General features: G+C 41.3%; 1 protein-coding gene across 2 annotated transcripts in view; it reads left to right on the top strand.

Annotated features, from left to right (window-relative positions):
* The window catches only part of TEX2 (testis expressed 2), a 46,668-nt gene that overhangs the window by 3,094 nt on the left and 17,306 nt on the right, over nucleotides 1–26,268 (top strand). For both annotated transcript variants that reach the window (XM_064728448.1, XM_064728446.1), the window contains exons 2-4: nucleotides 15,040–16,694; nucleotides 23,229–23,429; nucleotides 25,032–25,359. In XM_064728448.1, the coding sequence (XP_064584518.1) occupies nucleotides 15,066–16,694; nucleotides 23,229–23,429; nucleotides 25,032–25,359 (2,158 nt within the window). In that variant the 5' untranslated portion in view covers nucleotides 15,040–15,065. The remainder of the gene's footprint in view (nucleotides 1–15,039; nucleotides 16,695–23,228; nucleotides 23,430–25,031; nucleotides 25,360–26,268) is intronic.

Genomic DNA, 26,268 nt, shown 5'->3' with positions numbered 1-26,268 from the left:
AGGGTTGAGCTCTGCAGAGATAGCACTGAAGGAGTGTCCTCTTCAGAAGAGCTGTAAGTGAATGGATTTGCTTGGATTTGGGCCAAGCTTTGTGTATCACAGGTCCTAAAGTATTTACACACTTGACAAATGGAATTTTAAGTCTTTTAAGGTGATTTTTATGTTCTTTCACACAAGTCCTCACTGGAGTTTTGCACTGGAGGCTGCCTTGTGTTAACTTGGTTTCATGAGTTTGAGTCTGTGCAGAGCAAACTCTGCTCTCCTTGGTCAGTAACAATGCAACCAGGGCAGTGCAGGACTCCCAGTCAGACCAGTTCAGTAATGCAGAATCTGCCTCTTTCATCATTTCCTTTAATGGACTCCTTGATGACCATTACCTCTGAAAAATGAAACCCAAGTGTCTTAAGTTGGAACTGCTCAACTGAAGCATCTGAGAGGCTTTGCTTGAAGATTTCCTGTGTTAGCCACAGCCAGTCTTGCTTCTGTTGGAAGTGGTGAGAGAAGGGAAGCAGAGGAGCAAGTTTTGATGGTAGAGTAGGTCAGAGTGTCTGATGTGTCTGCAGTGTGCAGAAATCCCTGTGAGGTTTGCTGGTGTTTTTATTTCCTGCTTCCCCCTCTGGGAGGAGAGGAGTTCCAGGGTGTTGTGTTACTTACCAGTCATATTTATTCTCTGGGTGCTGTTGTCTCTGTTGAAGACAATTGTTAGTGTCTTTGGAGGGACATGAGAATATAATGGTAAAACAGGGTTTATTCTCTGAACTTGCCTTTCTGCTCCTCAAAACTCCTGCTTCTCTGTTCATTGTCTTTCCTATTTGTGTTAACTCTCTCCTCTCCAGACAGTAAGGTGTGTTACTGTGCTGTGCAAAGTGCTGATCAATACCCAGTGCAGTTGGGGTTCTAAAAGGGAAGAGGACTGATGGACAGTGGATAACAGGAGATCAATAAACATGGTAAACAGTGGTGTTTCCCCATAAAGGCCAGGAGGGCAGCAGAAATGAATTGTTGTGTGAACCAGGCTTTAATATTCATTACCCTGTGTCTCAGTGGTTTGTAAAGTGTTGTGGCCTCTGACCCTGCTGGTGTTGGGTGACAGGAATATTGCAGGAGAATGTCCCTCAGTGCTGTGACTGTGGTGTTGTCCTGCAGGATTATCCTGGAGCTGTGAGAAGATGGGATGCTCAAGCTTAGAACAGGATCTCTTTCAAGAGTATGAAAATAGTTATTCAGGCATTGGAGTGCTCTTTTAAAGGATCTCTTTGGTCCAAAAAATTGTTATATTGGGTTTTAATAGTGGAAATAGAAGACAGAGCTACAAGACTTTAGATCTTACTCTAGATTTCATGTGTTTTGTTTAAATTACACTTCAGTTGTAAAATAGGACTGCAGAATTATAAGCACAAAGGTATGGACTCCTTTGATACTGGGAATTTCAAAGCAGATGGCAGAGGAGTGAAATGTGAATATGACCTGTCATGAGCTGCAGTAAAGTACTGATCTGAAATTACAAAGAGAGATGGAAAAAACATTCTATCTCCCTGGAAGTCAGGGTTAAGGCTGAGAAAAGAAAACTTTGTTTTTATGAGCCCAGACAGGCTGGAAGAATGAGGGTTCTGTGTGGGGAAGGAGCTGGTGGTGCTCACACGGCTGTGTTGTGGAGCTCGGCTGGGAAATGTCACCAGACATGTGACATGGAGAGGCAGGGGAGGCTGCCTGAGTGGTGGTGCTTTCCAAGCCAGGCATTGCCATTCTGCTTGCTTAATATCCATCATCCCTGTTGCCTGGCTTCACTTCTTTCCTCATACTCTTGTGTAATACTTGGGGTTGGTCACATAAATAAATGTGCTTTGGTGGGAAATGAAAGTGATCTGTACAACTCCTGACTTGTTTGCAGCTGCTGTGACGTTTGATAAGGCTTATCTTTGTAGGACCTCCTCAGTAGCATTTCGTTTTGTCTAATCATTTCCACACTTCTTCCTTTTCAACTTAACTTGAAGTATTAAACAAAGGAATTAGGAGAAGTGGAAAGAACTAAGGGGGAGATAATCCTGAATGTCTGTCAACTCAGAAGTGTGCTGGTTAATAAATGCTCTGCCAGGTTTTGAATGAACCTTCTGAGCAATGCATGACTTTACAAAAGTATTTTTATAGACAAGAAAAAAGTTACTCTGCTATTTATATGTTATTTTTAGCAAGTAGGAAGAGATGTGGATGGAGAACAGACCAGCTGTGCATACAAACTTTCTCCTATTTTGTAATTCCCTTTATTCCCTTTTATCATTCCCTTTTTGACAACAGGTTGAGTGTTCCCAGAAACCTTAACACTGCTGAGAGGTTTCAGGCAAGCTGAAAGCAGTGCCTGACAATTTCAGAAAACTCTGTGAGTGTCTGAAAATGTGCATTAAGAGGTGTGTTATATTTAAAAGTGTAAACATTCAGTTCTGTGGCTCTCTGTTTTGTCATGCAGCTTTGAGATGTGGATTGGCAATGGTTTTGGAGCATTAAACAGATTTCATGAACCTTTGCTTTTCTGATGAGTTGGGCCAACTTTCCAGTTTTACTTTTAAATCCTGTCTGCATCCCAGCTATCATTCTTTCTTCCACGTTAAAACTTCACAATTGAAATGATAAAAATGAGTAAATACTGGTCCTAGCCCATGAATGGCTTTGCTTTCTTGGGATGTATTTTTTTAATCTGCTTCTTCCATCCAGCTGCCCTAAGCAGTGCATTTACCAATGAAGATACCATGGACTGACTGCTTTGCAAACGTCTTTGTGGACAGAAATGGGTGAGGTGTGAACAGTGGCTCCTGGAGCCTCCTCCTCCCTAACCCAGCCAGATCCCTGCTGGTTTGTGTGGTCTGCTCGGATCTCGGGCTGCTGCAGAAGGGGTTGTTGTTGGCAGAACACTTGTGATCCTGCCTGGAGCTGGGAGAGCTTTGGAGGGGGTGTGGAGCTGTTCCTCATTTCCACAGAGAGGAGCTCGTGGTGAGGAGTGGAGGTGAGAGATTTCCACCCCATGTGTGCATTTCCATTTGCACTGCTCAGGTCAGGTTCCCCAGTAGAGTGCCCAGTGTTGTCTGAAGCCTTTGTTGTGCAGAGCATGGCAGAGGCAGCTCTGCAGGGATGGAGCTTCCTCACCCTTCACTCCTCACTATTTTGTCACCTTATCCTGGAAGACAGCCTGAGCTGCCACTCCTGCTTGGCTTCTCAGCCCTGACCTCTCTGGGCAATTAAAAGCCTGGTGTACACACCCACACCCTGAGTGTGTGCTGTGCATACCCACAAAGCTGCTTGGAATTCAGAGCTTGGCTCTCTTTGGTAAACAAATGCCTGGTGGATGAATGCAGCATGGATATAGGAACATTGCCCTATGCCTGAAATTAGACTTGCCTGCATAATTCTGTAATTGGACAAGGCAGGATATGGCTCAAAGACACTTATTTCCCTTTGCCCTTTTGAATCCATCTGGTGGCTTTTGCTGTTCTTTTATCTCCCAGCAAATCAAGACCTTAAAATTGATGACCTAAAATTAATTTCCTTGAAGCTGCTTTAATGACACTTCCCTTGCTGTGTATGTGTGGGCACAAAATGTAACCCACATCGAGGGGAGTGCATTCACCCTTAACTGTTTTTTAGCTGGTTGAGACTATAGAAATTATTTCTAAATGCAGTAGTAGAAACTTTGATGGTGTTGAAGGCATTTCCTGGACAAACTACACTGATAGATCTGTTTCTTGAATAAAAATATAGGGCAAGAAAGGGAAGACTTTAGCTCTTTTTTACAAAGTAACCCCAAAGGAGAATGACAACAGAGAGTTTGCATTAATACACCTTGAATGTAAAGTAGAACTAGAGTTCTTAAAAATTCATTAAAATTTTTTTAAGCTGTTCATATTGCACTGTGAATTCAGCAGGTAACTGGTGAATTTTGGTGTGTATTGCTACAAGACACCCACCTGCTGACTTTTTTACTTTTCAGCTTGTGGAGTTGTCATGAAATTCCTGCAGACAGCTCTGCTGATTAATGTTCTCAGAAGTGAGATCTGGGTGTGTTTTACAGCTCCCTATGTAGCTGGTCAAAATTTAGTATGTGCCTCTCTGAAATAGAGTTTTGGAGGAGTGATTTCATTTACAGAAGTCCCATGGCACTGGTCTGCCTTCCACTAAGTTAAGGACTTGTGTCTGTGTGCTATGACTGAATTATACCACAGAGGAGCAAATGTTGAGGGAAAATGATTAATGGGTGAGAACACTTCTCAAGGAGTGCTGAAAAGTTCAGAAAACCTTTAATGAACTTAAACATTTTAAGGAAAATTTTATTTTTCTTTAATTTCAGGCTGGTGGCCTGGTTCACACAGGGAATGACCAAGTTGGGGTAGATCCATGCTGCTGAAAAAAGAAGGGACGAGAGCTCTGTTTGTTTTTCCCAATCTAACTAAAAAATTAGTTTTGTTTGGTTTTTTTGGTTTTTCTTTTTTGAGTATTCACATGATGAATGATCCTTCCAGGCTTGTTATCAGTACCACATTTTGAGAGAGAAAAACAGAGTGGGAAGGATCCCCATATGCCCAAGGACCTCACTTTACCCTCTCAGTGTGCTGACTTCCTTTCTCCTTTGGAGCAATACATGCCTTTACATTCCTGTGAAATGATCATTTACATTCAGAATGCCAGCAAAGCTGGGGTATTTTTTTTTCATCTATCTCCCATGGTTTCTTAGCAATTAGGCATAAAAAAAAATGTTGTGGGAGGTGCTCATCATTTTCTGACTCAGTTGGTTTCAATGGGAGTCAGGCCTGTAAAGCAGCTGTTAAGGTCAGGCAATCTGTAATTGACCTGTCAGATGTTGCAATTAAAGTGTATTGCAGCTGTTAGAAATAGGAGTTACCTCCATTGCTCCTGAAAAAAACCAAAAAGCAACCCAAAACCAAACCACCAGAAAGCTTTAATGTATTTCACTGATTCATTGAGTACTGCCCTCCTCTGTGTGTAATGCAGGAAACAGAGGGGAATGCAGATGGAGCTGCTGCCTTTGATTTCAGTGCTGTTTGTGGCAAGGCCTCTTTCATGTTCTGAATTACAAAGTCCGGGGAAAATTCTTGCCAATGTCTGTCAGTCAATAAATTTACACCTTGAAATGCTCAGAGTTATAAATACTGTGGGAAATCTAAGAAAATGTATTTACATGAAAACACACGTGGGAATGCTTTTGCCACGTTCTGTTTTTTGCCTCAATGCTTTTGTGGATTTTGTGAAATAGTAGAATGTACTGTAATGGAATAACTAGGAATTGTATAGTTGCTTCAGCCCTGTGCACTTGAGTGAGTGTTTTTGTGTCTGTCTCACAGTCCAGTGTTTTTAATCATAAAATGCTTAAGCCACTCTTTAATTCAGAATTAGTCATTGAGAGGTTTGCAATGTTTGTGACAGTTGCAAGGAGGCTCTGGAAGCTTTTGAACATCTCCCCAGAGCCTTTATGTCCTGACAGTCAGCTGGGAAGCTGGGGAGCTCTGAGTCCTCATGTTTTTATTGAGCCTCACTTAATGTCTGTGCTCATTGAGGGTCTGCAGTGTTTCTGTGGTGTGTGTTTGCTTGGGTTTTTGGCTTTTTTTAATAAGCAAAATGCTTTGTCCTTAGCATGGTGAAAATTCAGGTCGTTTGGGGCCGTCTGGGTTCCGTTTCAGTGTCTTGGATGTTGTCCTGTGCTTATCGCTGTCCTCCAGCTGGAAAGCCACAGTGGTGCTGAACTTTGGCATTTTAGTTTCTAGGTATCTGAGTTGAACATAAATCTGAATGAGTGTTGCCTTAAGCAGAGAGAGAAATGTCTGGTACTCGCCAATTCCAAATGTGACATTTTATTTTCTGGCTATTTTTAGGACAAGGATTCTTTAGAGTTTGTTTTGTTACCCTTCTATGGATCTTTCTGTGAATTAGAAGTTGAAGTATTTTGTGCACTGAAGCTGTTATCAGTGGTTTATGATCTCTGCACAGTTCTTGCTAGAATATGTGTGATTCTAAAGCTGCATTAATGTGGTTCTCAGTCTTTGCTGTTGCTGCTTTAAGGTGTTAGTAACTCTTTATGATCTTACTCATTCCATAATCTGTGTGAATACTCCTCTTCACTCAGGTAAGTTAGAGCAACATTTTCCTAACTCTTCTAATAATACTGAAACTAAAACAACATGATTACCTACACAGGGCTTTCAGAGAAGTCAGGAGTTCTAGTCCATTTTCTTCCAAAATTAGATCACAAAGAGCTTTTCTGTTCTTGTGGTGCTAATTTATGTTTCTTTTGCAGTTTCCAGGTAGGAGGAAATGCTGGTAATTCCTTTCTCCATTAATTTTTTCATGAAATCCAGTGACAGGAGAGACCATTTGATGGCATGGAGTGATTGGCAGGACTGCCTCTCTTAGATGCTGAGAACAATTATTTTAAAGAAACTTTGCAGAGAAGTTTGACTTTTGGGTTGAATTACTTTTGTCCCACCTAACTCAAACTTAATGGCAGCTCTAAAAAGACTTGCATGTTTTGAAGTCCTGTTTATTGGCCTTTTCCAAACCTTTCCTGTCCTTTGGACCTTCTGGGGAGTATGCTTGCAGAAGCTTCTGAGAAATCCTGATCTGTCATAAATGCATTTTCTGCATTTATCAAAGACATTTTCCTTGGGCATATGAGATGCAAGGAGGTGAACAACTGTAATCAGTGAGCCTCTAACAGCATTTCCCTGTGTTAATATTTGCAGCTTGCTCTGTATCTTCAGGTGCCTTCAGATAATGAATGTTCATGTGTTAAGTACAACTGCCTTTCTAGTTAGGTGTGAATACTTTATTTGTGTTAAATGTAGCCCTCCTCCCTTCCCCAGACAATTTAAGCTTTCTGGAAATAGCCTTGCTTTGGTTTGTTGTTCTTGTTTCGGTTTGTGCCAGCTGCCTGCTCTGCAGATCTTTGCCTGGTTTTGCTAATTGTTTATTTTATTTGAAGAGTTATTACCTTGCTTCTTAGGGATGTGCTAGGTCTGAAACTAAATATTTCTAAGTATTAAAAGCTTGAGTGCCATTTAATAACACCAGAGAATATCCCCTTCTGTAATTTTGCAAACATCTCTGAGACCTGAGGAAACCATGATTGTCTGTTGTGTTTTGTCTTGTCAGCTTAAAAAGCCACGAGGCACCTTGCATGCTAATCCTCTGCAGAACATGAAATTAAAATGAAGGCTGTACATAAGAAATATGAAATTTGATTGATCATTAAAAATCCCCTGATAAAAAAGATGTCTTTTGATACCTATGGGTAAATCTGTAGATTCCATTTCTTTTTTACTAATCTCTCATAACTACATTTTACACGGGGACCTAGAGGTTGAGTTACTAATTGGAGCTGCTCCTCTGTGTATGTGGGTTCAGCCTGATGTGGACAAACCTGTTTATTTTTAAAACCCCTTCATGTGAAGGTGTGTGATGGTTGTTTTGCCTTGGCAGGTACTGTGACCAATACTGTCATTTTTTTGGTAAGGAAATGAATGTAAATGTGAGAAGAAGTCTTTGATTGCTCACTTGCTACCTGTGGGCAGTTCTGCCTATTGATGTGCATTTGCACTGGGAGAAAAAGAGCCTGCCAGACAATTCTGATAAGCCCTTTTTATAAATTTAGGATTCAGGGCACCTTCTTTTACTTAATTTTGGAAGCATGCTTTTCTCTAAGTCACTCGGTCAGAATTTCCCCCAAAGATTTCATAGTGACCTTTAATTTAATCAGAGATGTGGGCAGAGTTTTCAGCTGTGGATAAATCCACAGAGGTTTTAGATAATCTTTTATCAGATTAATGAGGAGGTGATTTTTTTTTTCACTGAGATAAGAGAGCAAGTTACAATTCTGCACAGTTTAACCTCACCATTTACCCTTTCCACTGGGTGTCATTTTTACATGTAAACTTTTGATGCTTTATTATTACAGAAATCCAACACGTTCTGTTGAGATGCAGAACTTATGCAGAAGATTCTGATGTAGACTCTCCTCCCTTTTACAAGACAGCAAATGCAGCAGTTATATATTTATTGCTCAGAGCTGTAAGACCATTGTTGGGTTTTGAGAACCCAGCAGTTTGAGGAAAGTGGGAAAAGCTGGCTTGAGGCTGGCTCTGAGTTTGCCCTTGTTTTAAAGTGTCTGTTTCTGAATGCCTTGCTGCAGAAATTTCAGATCTAGGTCTGTAAACTTGTCTTTTTCTGGGGCATTTCTCTTCTCACTTGTGGCCAAATTAGTTTTTTAGGTAATTTTGATGCCAGCAACCAGCTACCTGGAAAAACCACACATTTTAACATATTTTTAAGGACATCAATATATGTTATAGGAAATGACTAAAACCCCAAAATCTGATGGAGGGTGAGGGAGGGGATATGGTGCTGGTTTGTTACAATTTTATTTTGTTCTGTACACTAATGAAAGGTCCCTTTGAACTGTTCAAGGTGGAGTGTTTTGGAAGGAGAAAGTGCTACCTGTTGTTTGCAATTACAAATGATAAACAAGAATATAGTTCATAGGAGGAGAACATGTGAATGGAGAAAGTATTATGTATGCACTAGAATTTGTATTCATTCTTATTGTGCCAACTGGGAGTAAATGTTCTTTAATATAATTATACTGTGATGCAGTTTGAATCTGTTCCAAAGAGCAGAGCTTTGCCTAAAAAGTTCTTTTATTTCTTCTGTTAGGGAAAGTGTTGGATTTCTTAAAAATGCTGCTTCATTTCAGCCTTCAGAAAATCATTAAATAAGAAGAAATTAGATTTTTCTGAGTTTCTGGAGAACCTTTAACTGCTTAGCTTTTTGTGTTTGTTAAAATGGGACTGTAGTGCATCTTTTAAAGATTTTAGTAAGTGGTGTGTACTGGAAGGAGAATAGGAAATAATAATAATTATTCTTTTATCAGTAAAGGCAGAGGAACTAATGTGGTAGCTGACCTTTCTTAGATCTTTGGGGAAAATGTTAATATAGAATACACTCAGCTGACATTAAACAATTTTTGCTTGATTATTTTTGAAGTGTTATAAAGACAAGCTTGGGTACCTCAGCAGCAGCAACAAAATTCCAGTAGTTTTGAAGACTCCTTATTTGCCATTGCAATTTTACTTGACTTTTCTGTTCTGCACTTAAAATGATTCTTACTCATCTCTTTGATAGGTTTATAATTTTCATTAAATGTATAATCTCATTGACAAGACTTTAAAATTTTGCCTAGGATTCTCTTTTTAAGTATACCTAAGCATACTTAAATGGAAATTATTTAATTTAAATTTTTCTGAACTTAAAAGCATTTGCACAAAAATGTTTGGGTTTTTTTAAATGATGCTCAGAGAGCTCCTGCTGGAGATGTTTTAGCTCTCACCCAGCATGGTTGTGCTGGCCTGGGTTTCTCTGTCAGGGTGTGTGCTGTGTCTGTATGTTGTGATCTATGGTGGTACCTCCATCAGTTTTGGCCATGATCTGGGATTGGCTTCTGCTCAACACATTTAAAACACAGTCCTTTAATAGTACTTGATGTTGATATCAATTTTTCATTTCTGCCCTTGGATTTAAAACAGGTTTTGTTGCTTTTGTTTTTTCCCTTTTTCCCCCACCTGTATATCTCAAATCCATGAACTTGGAAAGTGAAGGAAACTTCCTTCTTTCCTTCTTGTTCCTGATGGAAACTGAGCTCTAAAGGCTGATCTCCAGGCTGGGTAACTGGATCCCTGACAGGAAGGTTTCACAGGGCTATTGTGTGATAGTAATTACCAACCCTGGCTCTGTAGTTCATTTAAAAGTAATGACTAGTGGATGTAAAAGGAACAATAGATGTTAACTATGGAATACATTAACTCATGGAGATGCCAGGGGAATTTAATTGATCATAATTAGAAATTTGAATGGGGATAGGAAAGAACGTTGAATTTTGCATTTTGTATCCCTTCATTTTTTGTCTTTTATGATATAGATGTGCTGAATGAGATGAAGTCCATGTGACAGATAATGTCCCAGCAGCTGTGCTCTCTGCTTCAGGGAGGGCATTCTGGGCTAAATGGGAATTGGCTTTACTTCTGTGGCAAAGCAGTACTTTTCACTAATATTGTGCTTTGTTTTGAAGGACCTGAAATGAAGACTTCTTGCTCTTAACAGAGAATTGTGTCTGATGCTGCGAGCTCTGTTACTTATTTTAATTAAGTACAAAGAATTGCAGCAGTTTTCCCACATATCTCAATGTTGGAAGGCAGATACTGCTTGAATCTCTAGTAAATCAAACAGAATCTAGAATTTCTGGGAGCAAATATGAATTTCAGATCATATTGCCTTGTGTAGGTGTTCCCTGTCTGAGAGAGATTTAATGTGCTGCTGGCCTGGTTTGGAACATGGCTGTAATGTGTTAGTGGGGTCCTTTTTCTGTTAGAATAAAATAAGGAGGCTGCAGAGATTGTCTAAAACAAATATACTGCTGCTTCTTCCTGCCAAATGAAGGGTGGATTTAGAGTATGAAGTGTTGAGTCTGACCCTTGAAAATTACTACCATGTAACCCAAAATGATAAAAAGGCCCCATGAATCCTAAAGAACAACTGGGTGTTTTTCCCAGTCTGCCAGAGCAGTTGGATGAGTGATGGCCCAGAAGGGTTACTGGGGAAAGCAGAGGAATAACCAGTGAGAAACATTCCCTGTGAGCAGCTGTGGCAATCTGTGTGAAGTTGAATTGTAGCTTTATCAGTAATGAAATTCGTTGTTTCCTTAACAGCATTTAGGACTTGTTCTTCTGGTGCAGCTGACAGATACAGGGGAAAGTGTTGCAGTGCTGTTTTGGTAACCTGTGAGGCTTTTCCTTTACTTAGGAGGAAAGGAATTTCTGTTTTGTGGAAAACACGTTTTTTGGTCTGTGTTTAGTAGCAACAAAACTGCAAGTGTTGAACCTTGTTGCACATTTTTCTGAAAGCATTTTGCTAGTACAGTGCACTGTGTACCCTTTCCCCCTCATGAAGATGTTGTAATAAGTAAAGCAATGTGATTGGAGTAGTTGGCTGCTGCAAAACATGTGAATTTAGTTACCCAATCCAGCCTGTTTCTCCAACTAAATGATTATGACTAAGTGTGGTATATGCAACGTTGACCTTCTGAGTTAGTTCCTAGTTTGCTGCTAGGAACAGCAGCAAACAGCGAGGGACAGACACCGTGACACCATTGCTCCCCAGCCCTTTGCTGTGAGCAGGGAGGCAGCAGGGCCGGAGCTGAGCACGGCTCTGTCCCCACCACGCTGTGAGGCACCTGGTGACAAACAGGGACACCCAGGGAGAGCCCAGCTGTGGGTTAGGCTGAGCAGGTTGAAACAGGTTGTTTCAATCACTTTCTACATTGTTAATATGAAAAGAATTGTTTTGCTGTATAAAGCTGGTGGGATAAGTGTCTGAGGCTCTGGATGTTTTCTCAGGGCTGAGCAGGTGCTTTTTGGGCACAGCTGAAGGGTGGGGTGTGTTTGTCCTGCAGGAGAAGGGAACAGGGGGGTGTTTGTGGGCAGAAGGACACATTGCTGGGTGCTCGGCTCTTCCTGTGCACTCCCAGTTAGTCATTCCTGGGAAGCAGCACAGCTGCTGCAGTGACACAAGAGTGTCATGGCCTAACCCACAGCTGGGCTCTCCCTGGGTGTCCCTGTTTGTCACCAGGTGCCTCACAGCGTGCTGGGGACAGAGCCGTGCTCAGCTGCAGCCCTGCTGCCTCCCTGCTCACAGCAAAGGGCTGGGGAGCAATGCTGTCCTGGTGTCTGTCCCAGGAGCTGCACTCCCTGTCTGCCTGGCTCAGTGCCTCCTGTTGTGGAGCTTTAGAAGCAATGCCTGTAGGTGAGGATTATCAGCTGCTCTTCTGTGGGAGATGGGCTTGCAGTGCCTTGAGGTCACAAGTGGAAATGGCAGCAGTTGGTTGGCAGCTATCTCATTCCACCCTGCAACAGCATTCAAAATTCAAACCTCTGGGGAAAGGAATTATTTTCTGAGCAGCCTTCTTCCCTTCCGGGTAAAAGTTCATGTTTTGGATCATTTGAAGCCTGAGGATGTAAGACTGTTACTCAGATCTGCCTGCCACATAAATAAAACTGGTACCTTGCATCTTGAGAATCAACAGAAAAACCTTGAAGAGGCAGCCAGAGAATGAGGAACAGTGTGGCCTTCAGAAGAAGGACCAGTGAAAACCTGTGTTTGTGCAAGTACCAATAAAATCTGCAAACAATCAGTTTGGAATTGTGCCATTTCAGATAGTGAGGCTGGAACATCAGGTCTTCAGACAGCTGGGAGAGGAGCTGAGGAGTAGGGGAAGGAAATGAGTGAGGAAAATGTAGCCAGAAATGAGTAAGAAGTGAATCTGTTAAAATGATATAAGAGTTAAAAATGTATAGTTCAAGAGCTTGATGAAATAACTTTATCAAAACCTAACAACTACAGAAAGAGCTGTCAAGGAAAAACTTCTCAGCATCTCCTTTGGGGAGAAAAAACAAAACAAAAGCCCAAATCCTCCAGAGTAAAACAGAGATTGTGTTCAGGAATGGATTGAAAACATGCTCTTTTATATGACATAATTTGTGGTACTGTAACGTGCTTGAGGTAGGCAAATACTGGTTAATCAAGAATTTCCTTCCTTTCTCTGTTAAGTTAATCATGATGTTAGGAAAATCTTGCTTGTTCAGTAAGCAGTAAAATCTCTTTTCAGTACATTTGGTGTGTGCAAGTGGAGTTCATCTGTTTCAGGTCATTAGCACTGCATTAGCACAGCATGGCAACTGGTGTTTAAACACCAGCTAATTAATGTTCAGTGTAAACACAGTGTGCTAAAGAGCTTTCCAAACCCATGAAGTTCTAGCTGATACAAAATGCCACAGTGAAAATGCTATTGGGGGATGGGAGGAATTGCTAATCCTTTTTCTCCTGCTTTCCTAAATTATTGATAAATGATTAAAGCTGAACAGCAGAAGAGAAAGAGTCAAACTGATGCCAATAGCATTGTGTGCAAGGGGGATTTTGTCATTATATTTGTGGGGTTTTGATGTTAGTTTGTTTTTTCCTTCCTTAGTGTATAGTGTTGTGATGGCTCAGTGACCTGGAAAATGTGTAGGGTTTTTGTACTTTCAAATTTTGATGTGTTCATTTTGCAGTTTCACAACTGGGCCACAATATTCAACATGTGTGATAGCTGATGGCCCAGCACTTTGGAAATGAGGTTGGATAGGTGTCTTGTCCAGTAGTATTTTTTTCCCCTCTCCAAAATAAATTTGGGTGTGTTTGTCCAAAAAATGTGGTACTTTGCAGTCTGACCTGTGTGAAACAGAGCCATGTCTGTGGTGGACAGCAGGCAGAAGCATGGATTCTGCTTGCTGCTGGTTCCCAGGTGTGCTCATCCAACAGGGAAACGAGACACCAAATTTCTTACCAACCTTAGCACTCACCAAGTTATACATTCAGGTGACTGATAAGTGTAGATGTAAACCTCAGGTAACTGAGAGTTCTTAATATTTGGGTAAATAGCTACTTGTTCTACAGATGCAGTAAGAAAGGGAGCAACCTGCTGAGCCCCAGGTGGGCTGGAGGCACAGCTCCATCACTGAAAGGAGCTCTCTGTTAATGCTGCTGCTTGGATGGCTCAGATGGCTTTTGGGAGGACAGAAGAAAACTGTTCCATGGTAAAAGCTGAAGTCAGAAGTGATCTTTAGAAAGAATCTTTGTCTCCTAAGCAGTCATCAGAGCAAGGGTGAGATGTCAAGTGAAAGCTTGGCCAGGGTCTGAATGTTTCTTTTGGTTGTTTGGACCCAAACTGGCTCCTGGTCATATGCAGCAGAAATGAGACTTAAAACAACAAACAGCCAAACCCTGAAAAGGAATTTCTGAGGGCTTTGCACGAAGCAGGTTAACATCCAGCCCCTTTTGTACAGCCTGCTGGGAAGTTCACAAATGCTGGAAGAAGCAAGGAATTATCAGCAATTTAGGAGCCATAAAATGGACAACTGTAGTGTGTAGGAAGTTGTGGACAGATACTTGCTCTGAATAAGCTGCGTAGCAAAGATCTGCTGGTTTAAAATGTTTAACCCAGCTTAGTTTAGTGACAGGTTAAAAAATGTTTACATGAGCAGCTCTGCTAGGAAGTAGAAAGGGCTACAACCTTGAGCAGGATGGTGGTGCCGAGCAGGTGGCACCGGCTTGCTGGATAATACAATCTGATATCACAACTGTTTGTGAAGTGCAATTTCTTCACCACCACATAATCATTCTTCTGAACTGCTCTTTAAACGTCAGCAAAGGCCTCGCATTAATTCAGCTTGACAGTTTGATTACAGCATTTTAACAGCTTCTGAAAAATAATTCAGTTACTGAAGTGGTAAACTCGCTGTCTTGGCAGTGGAGATAAAGTGCTGCCTCCCAGCTGGAGAGCAGAGCTAATCCTGTAATTCCTGGTCCATCTCTGTGTATGGTCGCCAGTGCTTTGGTTAAATGCTTGCTATTTCCTCTCCATGTAAATATATGCTAAATTCACTTTCACGGGTCAATACAATGCTTAAATAACATGCTCCCCACACTATGACCTTTACATATTTATGACCTTGCTTTGAGTTTCAAATTTTCCTTATTTATTAGGTATAAAGAATTAAGTATTGCGTGTAGAAGGGACTGACAGAGTTAGGAGTGAAATATTTCAGTGTGTTGAGGTGGGATGGGGCTCTGGAACTCAGAGGTACATCTGGCAGGGAAAATAGAAAGGTGATGCTTCAGAGATGAACTGTAATTTCAGGACACTTGAGGATAATTTTAACAGCCTGGTATGTTTTAATATTGCCATTTTGTGGTATGTGGAAATATCTTATGTAGCACACAGCAACCTAGATCTATAATTTTCAGCATAGGCATCTCCTGCTTCTTGTTTTATTTTTTGGTGTAAGTTGATTTGGGATTTTTTCCTATGTAAAATTGTTTGACTTAATGCTTGAAAATGAGGGTGTTTGAAGCAGGGGAAAATGCATTTAATGTGGTGTTATGTTTTCTTGCCAGACTCTGACACATCTGTGGAACCTGCAATGACAAGTCGGAACAGTAGCCATGCAGACAAAACTGGTGAAATGTCCTCAAAGCAGTCAACACCAAAAGTGCAGGTCCAACGATCTGTCTCCCGAGAAACCATCACAATTCATTTCTCTGCATTTGGGAAGGAGGAAGAAGAGGAGGAAGAGGAGTTTAAAGAGTTTCTTGATGAGGAACTAGACGACCAAAGCATTGTAACAGCACTTGAAGCCAAGGAAGACCTCTGCTTTGAGCATAGCGGCCATGACCTCTTTGGTCCAGCTACCTCGCTTAACATGGCCAACTCTGCATCTCCGCTGTCCTCATCGCCTGCACTTCTGCCAGCTGCAGAAACTGTGAAGCTCTTGGACTCCTCTTCCCCATCCCAAATCCTCAGTGCAGTGCCACCGGCCCTGTCTCCATCGTCACACTCATGTCACACGTCTGGCTCATCAGGTGCACCAGCACCGCCTGTGGAACAGAAATCCAGTCTGTCTTCCCCATCCTCATCCCCTTCCAGGTCAGTTGCCTGCTCTAGTGGCTCATCCACAGTTTCTAGTTCAAAGCCTTTTAAGGGGTTGGTCAAGTCCTTTTCAACAGAAGTGGAACCAAAAGAACCCACCCCACCGATGCGACACAGACACTTAATGAAAACCTTGGTGAAATCTCTGTCTACAGACACTTCTAAGCAGGAGGCTGAAGCTGTGTCTTACAGGCCACCTGACTCAAAACTGAACTTGCATCTGTTCAAACAGTTCACTCAACCTCGAGCTACAGGTGGTGATTCTAAAACTGCCCCCTCCTCTCCATTAACATCCCCCTCCGACACTCGTTCCTTTTTTAAAGTACCTGAAATGGAGGCTAAAATTGAAGATACGAAACGACGCCTTTCTGAGGTGATCTATGAGCCTCTGCAGCTGCTCAGCAAAATAATGGGTGATGAAAGCAGTAGCCACAGGCCCAAAGCCTTATCTTCAAGTGCTTCAGAACTCTCAAACCTTTCCAGTTTGAATGGCCATTTGGAAAGCAATAACAACTACAGCATTAAGGAAGAGGAGTGTGATTCTGAAGGGGATTTCTCTGGGGGTGACTTTAACTTGAATAAGAGTGATCATTCAAGATGGGCAGAAGAACATGCAAAAGAGATGGAGACCAAAAGCTCTCAGTCTGCAAGCACAAAGGATGTGGGGTCAAAACCTTCACTTGTACTTGAAAAATGTTTGTTGTCTGCACTAGTGAGCAGGGAGGATGAGGAGTTTTGTGAACTGTATTCTGAAGACTTTTTCTTGCTAGAAGAAGAAAGCAAAACTGATAAACCTGCTGAAAATGTGGTGGAGCCTGAGATGACTGAGGAAACTGTTACTGTGCTCAGTAGTGAAGATGAAAATAATCTGGATGTGCAACAGTCTGAAATACCAGTGAAAACTTTATACTTATTAATACTGTTAGTCTATGCTTACCTTATTATCCCTCTCCCTGGCTATTTAAGTGGACTTTTACTTGGAATGGCCCTTGGATTTATGGTAGCTGTCTGTGTGATTTGGCTTCTTATTCCACGTACTCATGAGTATCTCAAATTGCATAAAAGCATGAAAAAGCGATGGAATACAGGAGCTCTGGACATCAAAGAACCTGAAATACTGAAGGTGAGGTCCTGGCATTTTGTGTGTGTGTCTGTCTGAGTTATTTTGAGTAGAAGGAGTAAACTAGATTTATCCTGAGGGTGTAAATGAGCTGAAATGTCCCCACTTGTAAATAGTTTTTTAGGGTCAACTCTCTTTGGCAGGGGCACAAATGGTTTAGTATCCAAGAATATGTAAGACTTTGGTGTCTTTAGGGATTAGTAGAAAATGGAATTTCTTCAAAGTAAAAGGGCAAATGGCTTTGCTGGTAGATTTGAAACGATCCAACTGGAGTACTGAGAGCAAGCAGTGTCAAAGTTTAGTGTGTAAGATAACATTTGTGCTTGAACCTGGGCCTTGGGAGATGTATTTTGTTTCTGGGATATTTTGTCTAGGCAGCAATTTGTTTGTTGGTCTGTTCATAAGCAGAGACAAAAGCATTGTGTTCACGTAGAGCATATGGGTCATCCTCAAAGATGAGCTAATTGAAAAGGGAGGAGGAATTACAGTTCAGCAAAATGTGTCTGAGAGCTGGGTTTTGAATGGAACTTTGTCCTACCTGCTCTCTGCCCTCCCCTTGTTGTTGCTGAGATGTTGCAAATTTGCTGTCACTTTTTGTCACTTTGCTGTGATCCACCCAACCCCTCTGTTCCTTCAGGGCCTCTGGTCCCTGTCCTGCCCTCCTCATCTCCATCTGGGATGAATTCCAATCATATTTTCCCAATTGCAGAATTCCAAGCAATAAAACATCTACTGGTTTCTGATGTGCAGCAGAAGCATTTCTGAGTGCTGGTGGTGTAACCTTCACTTGATATCACAGGCTGATCAGAGTGTTTGTGGAGGCATTTTTTGTATTTGTGTAAATATTCAATTGAGCTTTTGAAGGTGCATCCCCAATTGTAACAGCACAAAGGTTTCATGAATTTAAATTCAGATGGATATATACTGTAGAAAATGATAATGTGTATTGATGGCTAATTTCATGTGTCTTTAGGTAACTGAAAAGTTAGAAAAAGTTAAAAAAACAGAATATAAAACTCTACTTTTGTTGCATAAACAGTGGTAATTGCATGTCTAGCCCTTATTCTACCCTGGTGTTCCTTTTTTTGTGAATGAGATGAGTTGTGGTTATTATTTGCTGTAGTGGATTCAGACTGAACACTCCTGTCTGCCCAATTGAATTACCTGCTGCTCCCACAGACAAATTGTCACAAACTTTCACTTCAGTCCTTGTTATTTGGAGCCAAGACCCTTCCTCAATACTTGACAGCTGATAGAGATCCTGGTGTTCATTATTGGCTGGTGTTAGGCTGTCTCTGAGATGTCAGCTTTTGCTCAAAAACCTTTAAACTATATTTTAATGCTTTTATTGAGGATTTACATCTTATGAAAATGGCTGTAGGCAAGAAATGAACAGTGCAGAGAAGTCTGCATAAATGTAGATTAATGGTTTTTATGACTTGATGAGTATTTCTTGTGCTCATAACACACAAAGTAATTGTCTTTAATATGTAAATGCTTCAGGAGTTTACACACCAGCTCAGTGCCCATATTGTAGTGGAATGTAATGTAATATGATTTAGCAGATTGCAAGTTATTATTCCCACTTCAGACAACTATCTTTTGTTTGCATCTGTCAAAATTAGTACTGGACAGCTTAGATCCTCTGAAAAGGCAGCTAAAGACTTAATCTGTAACAAAACTCAGGGAAATACAGGAAAATCAGACTTGATGCTCTTGCATAAAGATGTTGTCTTCAGAACTTGTTGGTCTGGTATTCTGGCCTGGACTGCTGTTGTGCAATTGTGATAAATGCTCTGAGTAAGATGCCTTCATATGGGGCTCACAGAGTTGGGATTCTGCCAAACTGCTGTCAAGTTATTTTTGTACAAGTATGTGTCCATTCTCCCCGTGTAAACGTTGTTTGAGAAGTTTGCATTTCCTGGGTTTCGAAAAGTAGAGCAAAATTCCCCTCAGCAATTGCTGAAATACTTGAACAGATTATTGTCTCCCACAAAACTGTTCTTGGCAGTGGGAAAAAGTAAATAACTCTTGTGTTGATGAGTGTGTGTCTCTATAGGTGTCTGTACTTAGTTCAGTCACATGTCCTTGGTACTGGGGGAAAACATCCCCCCAACCAGAAAATACACAAACCCCCTGCATCTTCATTGCATGATTTGTGTCTGCCTATTCCCTTAATTTTCAGTTCTCTGGCTTCCTTCTTATCTTTTTTTTTTCCCTGCCCACATTTTTTCCTTCTTTAATCCATTAGTCTTTTCTAACTTCCTGCTTGGCCTTTCAGCTCTGCATTCTCTTGTGTCATGCTGGTTGACACAAAAGGTTTTAAGTAACAGCTAAAATGGAAATTATATATTTACCCTTTCCATTAGAAAGAACTTTCAGGAGAACACAGTGGCAGTGCCTGCTGGAGAAGTTGGAGGCTTTGAGCCACAGTGTACAGAAAGAGGAGGCTTTTTATCAGCGTGCTATTCCTGAACACCATCCAAGGGATTTCATGGTTGATAGTGGCCTCTGGCAGACAAATGTTTCTTCCAGTTAAGGTGATGGTTGCTTCTCCTACCTCAGACATTTTTGTGCCTTTGGATTCCCTGTGAAAGAAGCTGAAAAAATGCATTATATTTTCCCCTCATTTATGAAGCAAAATACTATTGAAGTGTTATAAAATAGTGGTAATAGGAGGGGTAGTAATACAACTGTGTCATTTGAGTGATCCACAGTCTTGAAAAAATTTTGGTGCTAAAGCATTTGATGATATAGTTTAATAATGATGGCTGTTAACCAGTTAATATCACTAAGAAACTTTAGGGACAGTTTAAATCCAGATTTGGACTTGTATTGTGAAAGTGGCATTTGCTGATTCTTTTATTTATGTATTTGAAAGTATCATAAGTAATGATTTTAATTTATTTTTACCCACAGGCCAGGTTTGTGCCTCCAGCCCTCTGGGTCCTTCATAAGGATATTTTGCAATTCTCCCTATCCTCCCCTCTCAGGTTGTGTTGTAACACACCTGAGACCTTAAATAAGTAACACCAAAAAGTTGATACCTACAAAGCCTTTTACATGAATTATTCTGTTGAACTGCAGTTTCAATAAAATATTTGGAGCCTGGAGTCAGGAAAGAGGAAAGTTAAACTGAGGGGGTTTTAAAGCTGTTTTTGCCACGTCCCATGAGCCGAGTGTTCGTGGGGCTGGAGCAGCAGCTGAGGTTGGAGCTGTGCCCTGGGCTGGGAGAGCCGCGGTGCCCAGGGAGCAGCTCCAGGCCAGGCTCCTTCTGCCTTCAGCTGGGAGCAAGTGCTGACCTTTGGAAATGGGGATCACAGCATCGGTGTCGATGGCCAGCAGCTGCACAGCGGCATATGACTATGGTCATTGTCCTCCCAGAATTACTAAATTTCTTATTTTAACAACTTTGCTAGAACAGACAAGACCTATCCTACAGTCACTCCTCTCCTACACAAGGAAATCCATTGTTGCTTCAGTAGTTTGGGAGAATTTATCTGTTGTGGTAACACAATTTCTCTGTTTGGGTGCATTGCAAAACGATTTCTGTGGGCTGTGAATCTTTTGTTCCAGTTCAGTTTTGCAAAAAGAGAGGTGGAGGTAATTCTGCTGAAATTGTTCTTAAAGTGCAGGAACTTTGGAATGACTCTAGGGGCTTCTTGGATAAACTTCTCAGTGTTTTTTAAGCTAGGTGAAACAACTTACAGAACTGAAGATCACTGAAGTGAGAAGGCAGGTGGTGTTGTCACCTCCTTTAACACTGTTAGATAAAATTCCTGCAGCTGCCACAGATTTTCAGATTCATTAATAGAGCGAAGAATCACCATTTAGTGAAGCATTAACATTTTACTGTTGGCCATGCAGTGTATCTCTGTAACCAAATAACATGAAAATCGAGTGCGAAGAAGAAACTTCATCCTTAGAAATTAGAAAACTAAAATTTTGTGTGCAAGGAGGGATTGTAGTAATGTTCTGTCTCTTTCATCCTGACTGTTGTCTGAAAATAAAACCCCAAATAATTAAACCTGAGCTTGGTTCTCCAGTTGCTGGTAACCTGGTGGCTGTGCTGTGTTTGCTCCTCTGTTGGGTTATGGGTGAGCAGGGTGTGAGGATTGTGTGTTTGGCAGGCTGTACAGCCAATCAGTTGGTTTGAACTGGAAGGCCTGGGCACATGGAAGGGATCAGAAAAGCAGGAGGGATTTTGACTGACTTTGGCGCAGGGAAGTCAAGATTTTGATGGGTAAATCACTGCTTGTTTTCATCACAGTTCCATCTCCAGCAGGCCGTTAAAGGAATGTCAGGTGCAGAGTGACCTTCCTTCCTGGGTACCACATGTACCCATAAGTTTCCAGCCTTTCTACTGAAAATAGAAATCTTATTAGACTCAGAGAAAGGGCTCATGTGACTGAGCTTCCTATAATGCCCAACTCTCCAAGCAGCCCTTTGCTCTGTGCCAGCTGGGGAGGTGTTGGCTGAACGGCCTTCCAGGAGAAGACAGGAAACTTCTGAGGCAGCAAATTCCCATCTGTGCATTTGCCTGGCTGCAGGCTCCAGACTTTGTCTGAGCTAGAAATAGCTTGGAGATGTGATGGGGGCAGGTGGGAGTTGCTCCAGAGATCTGTGGGCCATATGGATACTCCAGTTCCTGCACACGGTGGCTTTGGGCCCCTCATGTGATGTTCTTGTGCTTCACTAAGTCCAGCTGGAGTTCCTGGCTGAAAATTAATTGCTGTCTGCTCAAAGATGTCTTGGCTGAATAATTTCTAGGAAGGAGATGGGCTGTGCCTCAAACCTACGTCATCCCTGCTGTGCAGTTTGATGGCTTTTATAGAAAACTCTTCCTTGTGCATTGGATTTCCTATAGGGGAGTTGTGCATAACCCACTGTAAGAAAAAAAAACAACCATAAAGCTTCTTCAAAGAGTATGTCCTGGTATAGACATTTCTATTAATAAAAGACATAATCTGCTTTGGAGCTGAGCAAAGATGAATGACTTAATCTTTCCTGAACATAAAAGAAATGCTAATTTATCTAGTTTTTTCAGGGTTTGTAGTGGAAATGGAGCTAGATGTTGGAGTAAGCAAAACAGATATCACTGTTACTATGGCACCTAAGAAAGTGTATGCTGTCTACTGTGGGAAATTATGTGGCACTGAAACCGAAGAAAATTAGCATAAAAGTAAATTTTACATTTCTGTGTGTGGGTGGAAACTTCTTTAATAAGTTGAAATCTTGCAGTAATTTTTGAGATGTTTTGCATAAGGTAGTTATGACTTTTTGTTTTGAGAAGTACTGGGTGCTCATTCAGCTCTCCCCACTTCCCTCCTCTGAAATCACCCAGGTGTGTGTAAAGTTGCCATTTGACTTTCTGCACCCCTTCACTTTCTGTTGACATTGATGAATATTGAGTACACTGAATTCAAGGTTCTGATGTGCAGATAAAAACAATGATCAAAGAATGTTGCATGGCAGGTTAAGAGAAGGAAAACTTCTCCTTGAATGAGTATTCTGCCTACCTTCTACCCCATTTATCATCTCTACTTCTGTAACCAGATACTGGAGAAGCAAAGCAACATCAGCCCCATGGTCAGAGTCAGCACTTGGAGGCTTGTTACAGCAGGGCAGGACTGGCTGGTTTTGTGTTTCTTTTACAGCACAGAAATGAACTGAATTTAATCCACATGTATGACTCCTGTGTTGTAGCTGAGCAGTTACACAACCTGCTAAATGATCTCACACAGTGATGGTGCATGAAAGCAAACTCCATTGTGGTCTTGCAGTGAGTCCTTAATTGTGGTGATTACAATGTCCGGGCTGTCTGTGGGCACACAGGCTGTTTGCTCTGCCTGGGCTCTGGGTGATCCAAGTGTCTGAGCTGGCTGGGAGCAGAGGGGCTCCTGCCCCGTGCCTCTTCCTTGTTGTTGTTATATTGCAAAGGTTCTATTGTCATTACATTGCAAGGGTTCCCTGTTGCTGGAGTTTTGTACCTCCTTGATGTTTCTTGTAGGCAGCTCCTCCAGGCACTGACTCTTCCTTCTCACAGCAGCCAACTGACTCCAGTTCCCTTTCACCAACCAAGCCACTCCTTTATAACACTCTTATTCTTCTTGGCTATAGCTGTGGCCTGTTAAAGTCAGGCCTGCTCCTTAGATCTAATAAATGGCTCAGCTGCAACTCCTCAGGGGTAAGATGACTTTCTATACTACCTTTAATTTCTTATATTGTATCCCCCTACACTTCCTGGCATCCTGCATCGGCAGATCCCACCCTGGCTCCTGGGGAGGAGGTGAGAGCACCCTGTGCTACATAAACAAAGTGACTGAGTCAGAAAAAACACCCGGTGTGCTTGAGATCTCATCCTCCCCTCCTGCTCTGTTGGTTTGGTGCTACCTCATTTAGGGCATTTATTGCCTCATTCTGTTTGTCCACTAAGTGAAATAACTTTGACAAAAGCTTGGATAATAATTTAAAGTTTTTAGGTACGTGCCGTGCTTGGTTTTCCAGCAGCTCAAAAGCCTGTGTCTTCTTTTCTAGGGATGGATGAATGAAATTTATAATTACGATCCAGAAACGTACCATGCTACGTTGACTCACTCTGTCTACGTGCGACTCGAAGGCAGCACCCTACGACTTTCCAAACCCAATAAAAATATTTCTAGAAGAGCTGTGTACAATGAGCCAAAGCCTGAAGTCACATATGTCAGTCAAAAAATTTATGAACTAACAGACAGCAAGGTGAGTATCTTACTTATATCTGATTTTAACAAAGAATACTTAGCAAATTCTTTTTAACTCTGAATTTTGTTTTTTTACTTGTCTATTTTCACTTTCTGTCATTATTTAAACAAAACTGTTGTCGTGACTAACTTACAAAAGATTGTGCTGGGGAGGAAGATTGAGCAGGATTTGGAGGAAAGTACATATTTACACAATAAGGGAAAGGCATGATTTTCCTGTGGCAGTTGAGAGCAGTTAACTCATATGGGCTCTGAGCCTCGTTCCCAGTGCATGAGATGGTTGTTCTGAAGGTTACACCAAATGCCTCATCTTTGGTGGTTGTCTCTACCCCGAGGCAGCTGAGACAACATTTGTATTTCACTCAGAGAGGAGGGAATGTACATCATATGTGAAGGAGGACAGTGAGAGGTGTCTGGAATGTGAAAGGTACCCCCAGTCTAGGGAAGGAGATGGGGTTTTTGCAGTTGGAAGAGTGCATTAACAGTAATGCTAGGACAGTTTTCCTACATGTTGTTTGCCTCTCTCAAATATGTCAAGAGTTGCCATGTGAAGTTGATTCCATTGGCATTGTTTTAAATAATACATCAATACCTAATTATTAAGGGAATGGATTTTTTTAATGTGCTGCAGCAGTCGAGGGCCTTGGCAGTACAGATGTAGGAGGCAGCCACCCTTCACTTGACTGGAAGTGAGAGGGACCAAGGCAGCAGTGAGGAAAACCTCCCTCCTTCGCTCTGAGTCTGTGGGAAAGGAGTGTGCTGGCAGCTCTGCCTTCCATTAAAGGAAGACACTGAAAAAGATAAAGAAAAAATTAGATTCCTGCCTTTTGCAGATTTGTTTTCCCATCATGAAGACAAGCAAAGCTGTCATGTGGGAGCACTTGACTGATGGTGGTTCCCTGTGGTATCTTAGAAAATTTCCAGTACTTCCCTCCACCCAGCCCCAATTGATTACAGAAGGGCCAAGTGCCCTGACTAACAAAAAAAAAAGATGCCTATTCTTCAAGGTACTTGCCCACAGGTTTTGGAGAACACTGCTGAATACAGACCACCACGTAAGATTTTGTAACTCTTTTTTTAAAACCACTCCTCTAATCACTTGCATTGTCTTAATTTTATATAAATATACTGAGTTTAGAATATAATTATCTGCAAATCAGTCTTATGGCTTGACTCTTTATGTATTTGATGTGGCTGTCACCAACTTCAAAAGCTCAATTTCATAAGGTGGGCATGAAAAGTTGTGTTCAAAACTCAGTTTGGACTCTGATTATTTTATCTTGTTATCTGTTTATCTCCCCATGGTCCCAGAAATAAGTTCTTTGGTTTTCTATTTTATCTGCAAATCCTTGAGAATAAGATCATCTAAATGAAAACAGTTGCTAATCCACATGGCATAATCTGCTTAAATGGCCTTTGTTTTAATTCCAAGGCTTGGCTCACCAAAGAGTTGGACATCCAGCAATTTTGAGTCAGTTAAACTGGCAGATCCAGTGTGAGATCTTGATCTCTTGCATTCCTGTGTTCTTTACTTGAGTATAGAAACATAGAGGATACAAGTGAAAAATAAACTCATTTAACCCTTTCATGTATCCTTCAGATTTCCCTGGTTCCTAAGAGCCTGGCACGGAAACGCATTTGGAATAAGAAATACCCAATTTGCATTGAACTGGCCAAACAGGAGGACTTCATGGCCAAGGCCCAGACTGAGAAGGAGACTGCAGAGGAGAAACCTGCTGAGAAAGGGGACTTGAACAATGAGGAGTCCAAGAAGCCTCAGGATGGAGTGAAGTCCACTTGCCAAAAGGATCAAGTGCTTTACCTCTTTGGAAGGACAGGGAGGGAGAAGGAGGAGTGGTTCAGAAGGTTCCTTCTCGCATCAAAGCTCAAGTCTGAAGTAAAGAAGCCACCCAGTGGGAGCAAGCCAGGTACTCAGATTTTGTATTCTTGTAGAAGTCTGTTAAAAGAAACAAACCAAGGTTATGTTTTGGTGGTGCCACAGTGATCTTTACAAGCAAAAAATACAATACCAAAGATACTCTTCTCCTTACCTTGGCCTCTCATTGCCACCTCAGCCCCACCTTTTTCCCTCTTGGCTCTGTGCTTTCAAATATTTTTACTGTTTTTAGACTATTTTATATAAATACACTGGTTTTCAGTGATTGTAGTAACTCCTGTCATATTTCTAAGGAGGAATTGTTCAGTCTCTTTCTGTATGTTGGAACTGATATCAATATTTGCAGTATTAGACTCAGTTCTTTCATTACCTGTTTTTCCTCCTCCATCCTTCCTTCCACTCTAGTCTCCTGTAAAGGATAGAGCTTTCTCATGGGTTAGTGGCACAAGAAAACACATTTCTCTGTTTAAATGGAAGGTCCTGCATGAATATATATATGAATATGTATATATATATCTGAACCAACAAACATTAGTCTATAGTATTGATCAATTGTTTGGAATATCAATTTAAAGCCATCCTCTGATATGATTTTAAACCTGAATGACTCATGCTTTCCTGCCTTTATTCTCTGAGAAGCTTTTTAAAAATTAGTTAACAGTATTGTTTCTGAGACATAACTTCTTGAAATGCAAATGCAAAATTAATAGCTAATTAAAATTCCAATAGTTACCTGCTTTTCACAGTCCTTCTAATTGTAACAGTCTATAATTAGATTAGTAAAAAAAACCCTTTAGTCATAGGTGCATTTCAATCACCTGACTGTTATTTTAGGCATTCTCCAGCAGAGCTGTTGGGAATTTTGCCATGTGTTATACATATGTGAGTGTCCATATTTAAATATGCTATTGATCAGCTGACTCCTCCAGTCCCACACCCT

This window comes from Zonotrichia leucophrys, chromosome 18, assembly GCF_028769735.1.
Source record: "Zonotrichia leucophrys gambelii isolate GWCS_2022_RI chromosome 18, RI_Zleu_2.0, whole genome shotgun sequence".
Classification (NCBI taxonomy): domain Eukaryota; kingdom Metazoa; phylum Chordata; class Aves; order Passeriformes; family Passerellidae; genus Zonotrichia; species Zonotrichia leucophrys.
Note: the sequence above shows the minus strand (reverse complement) of the source record. Positions and strands in the feature narration are given on the sequence as shown.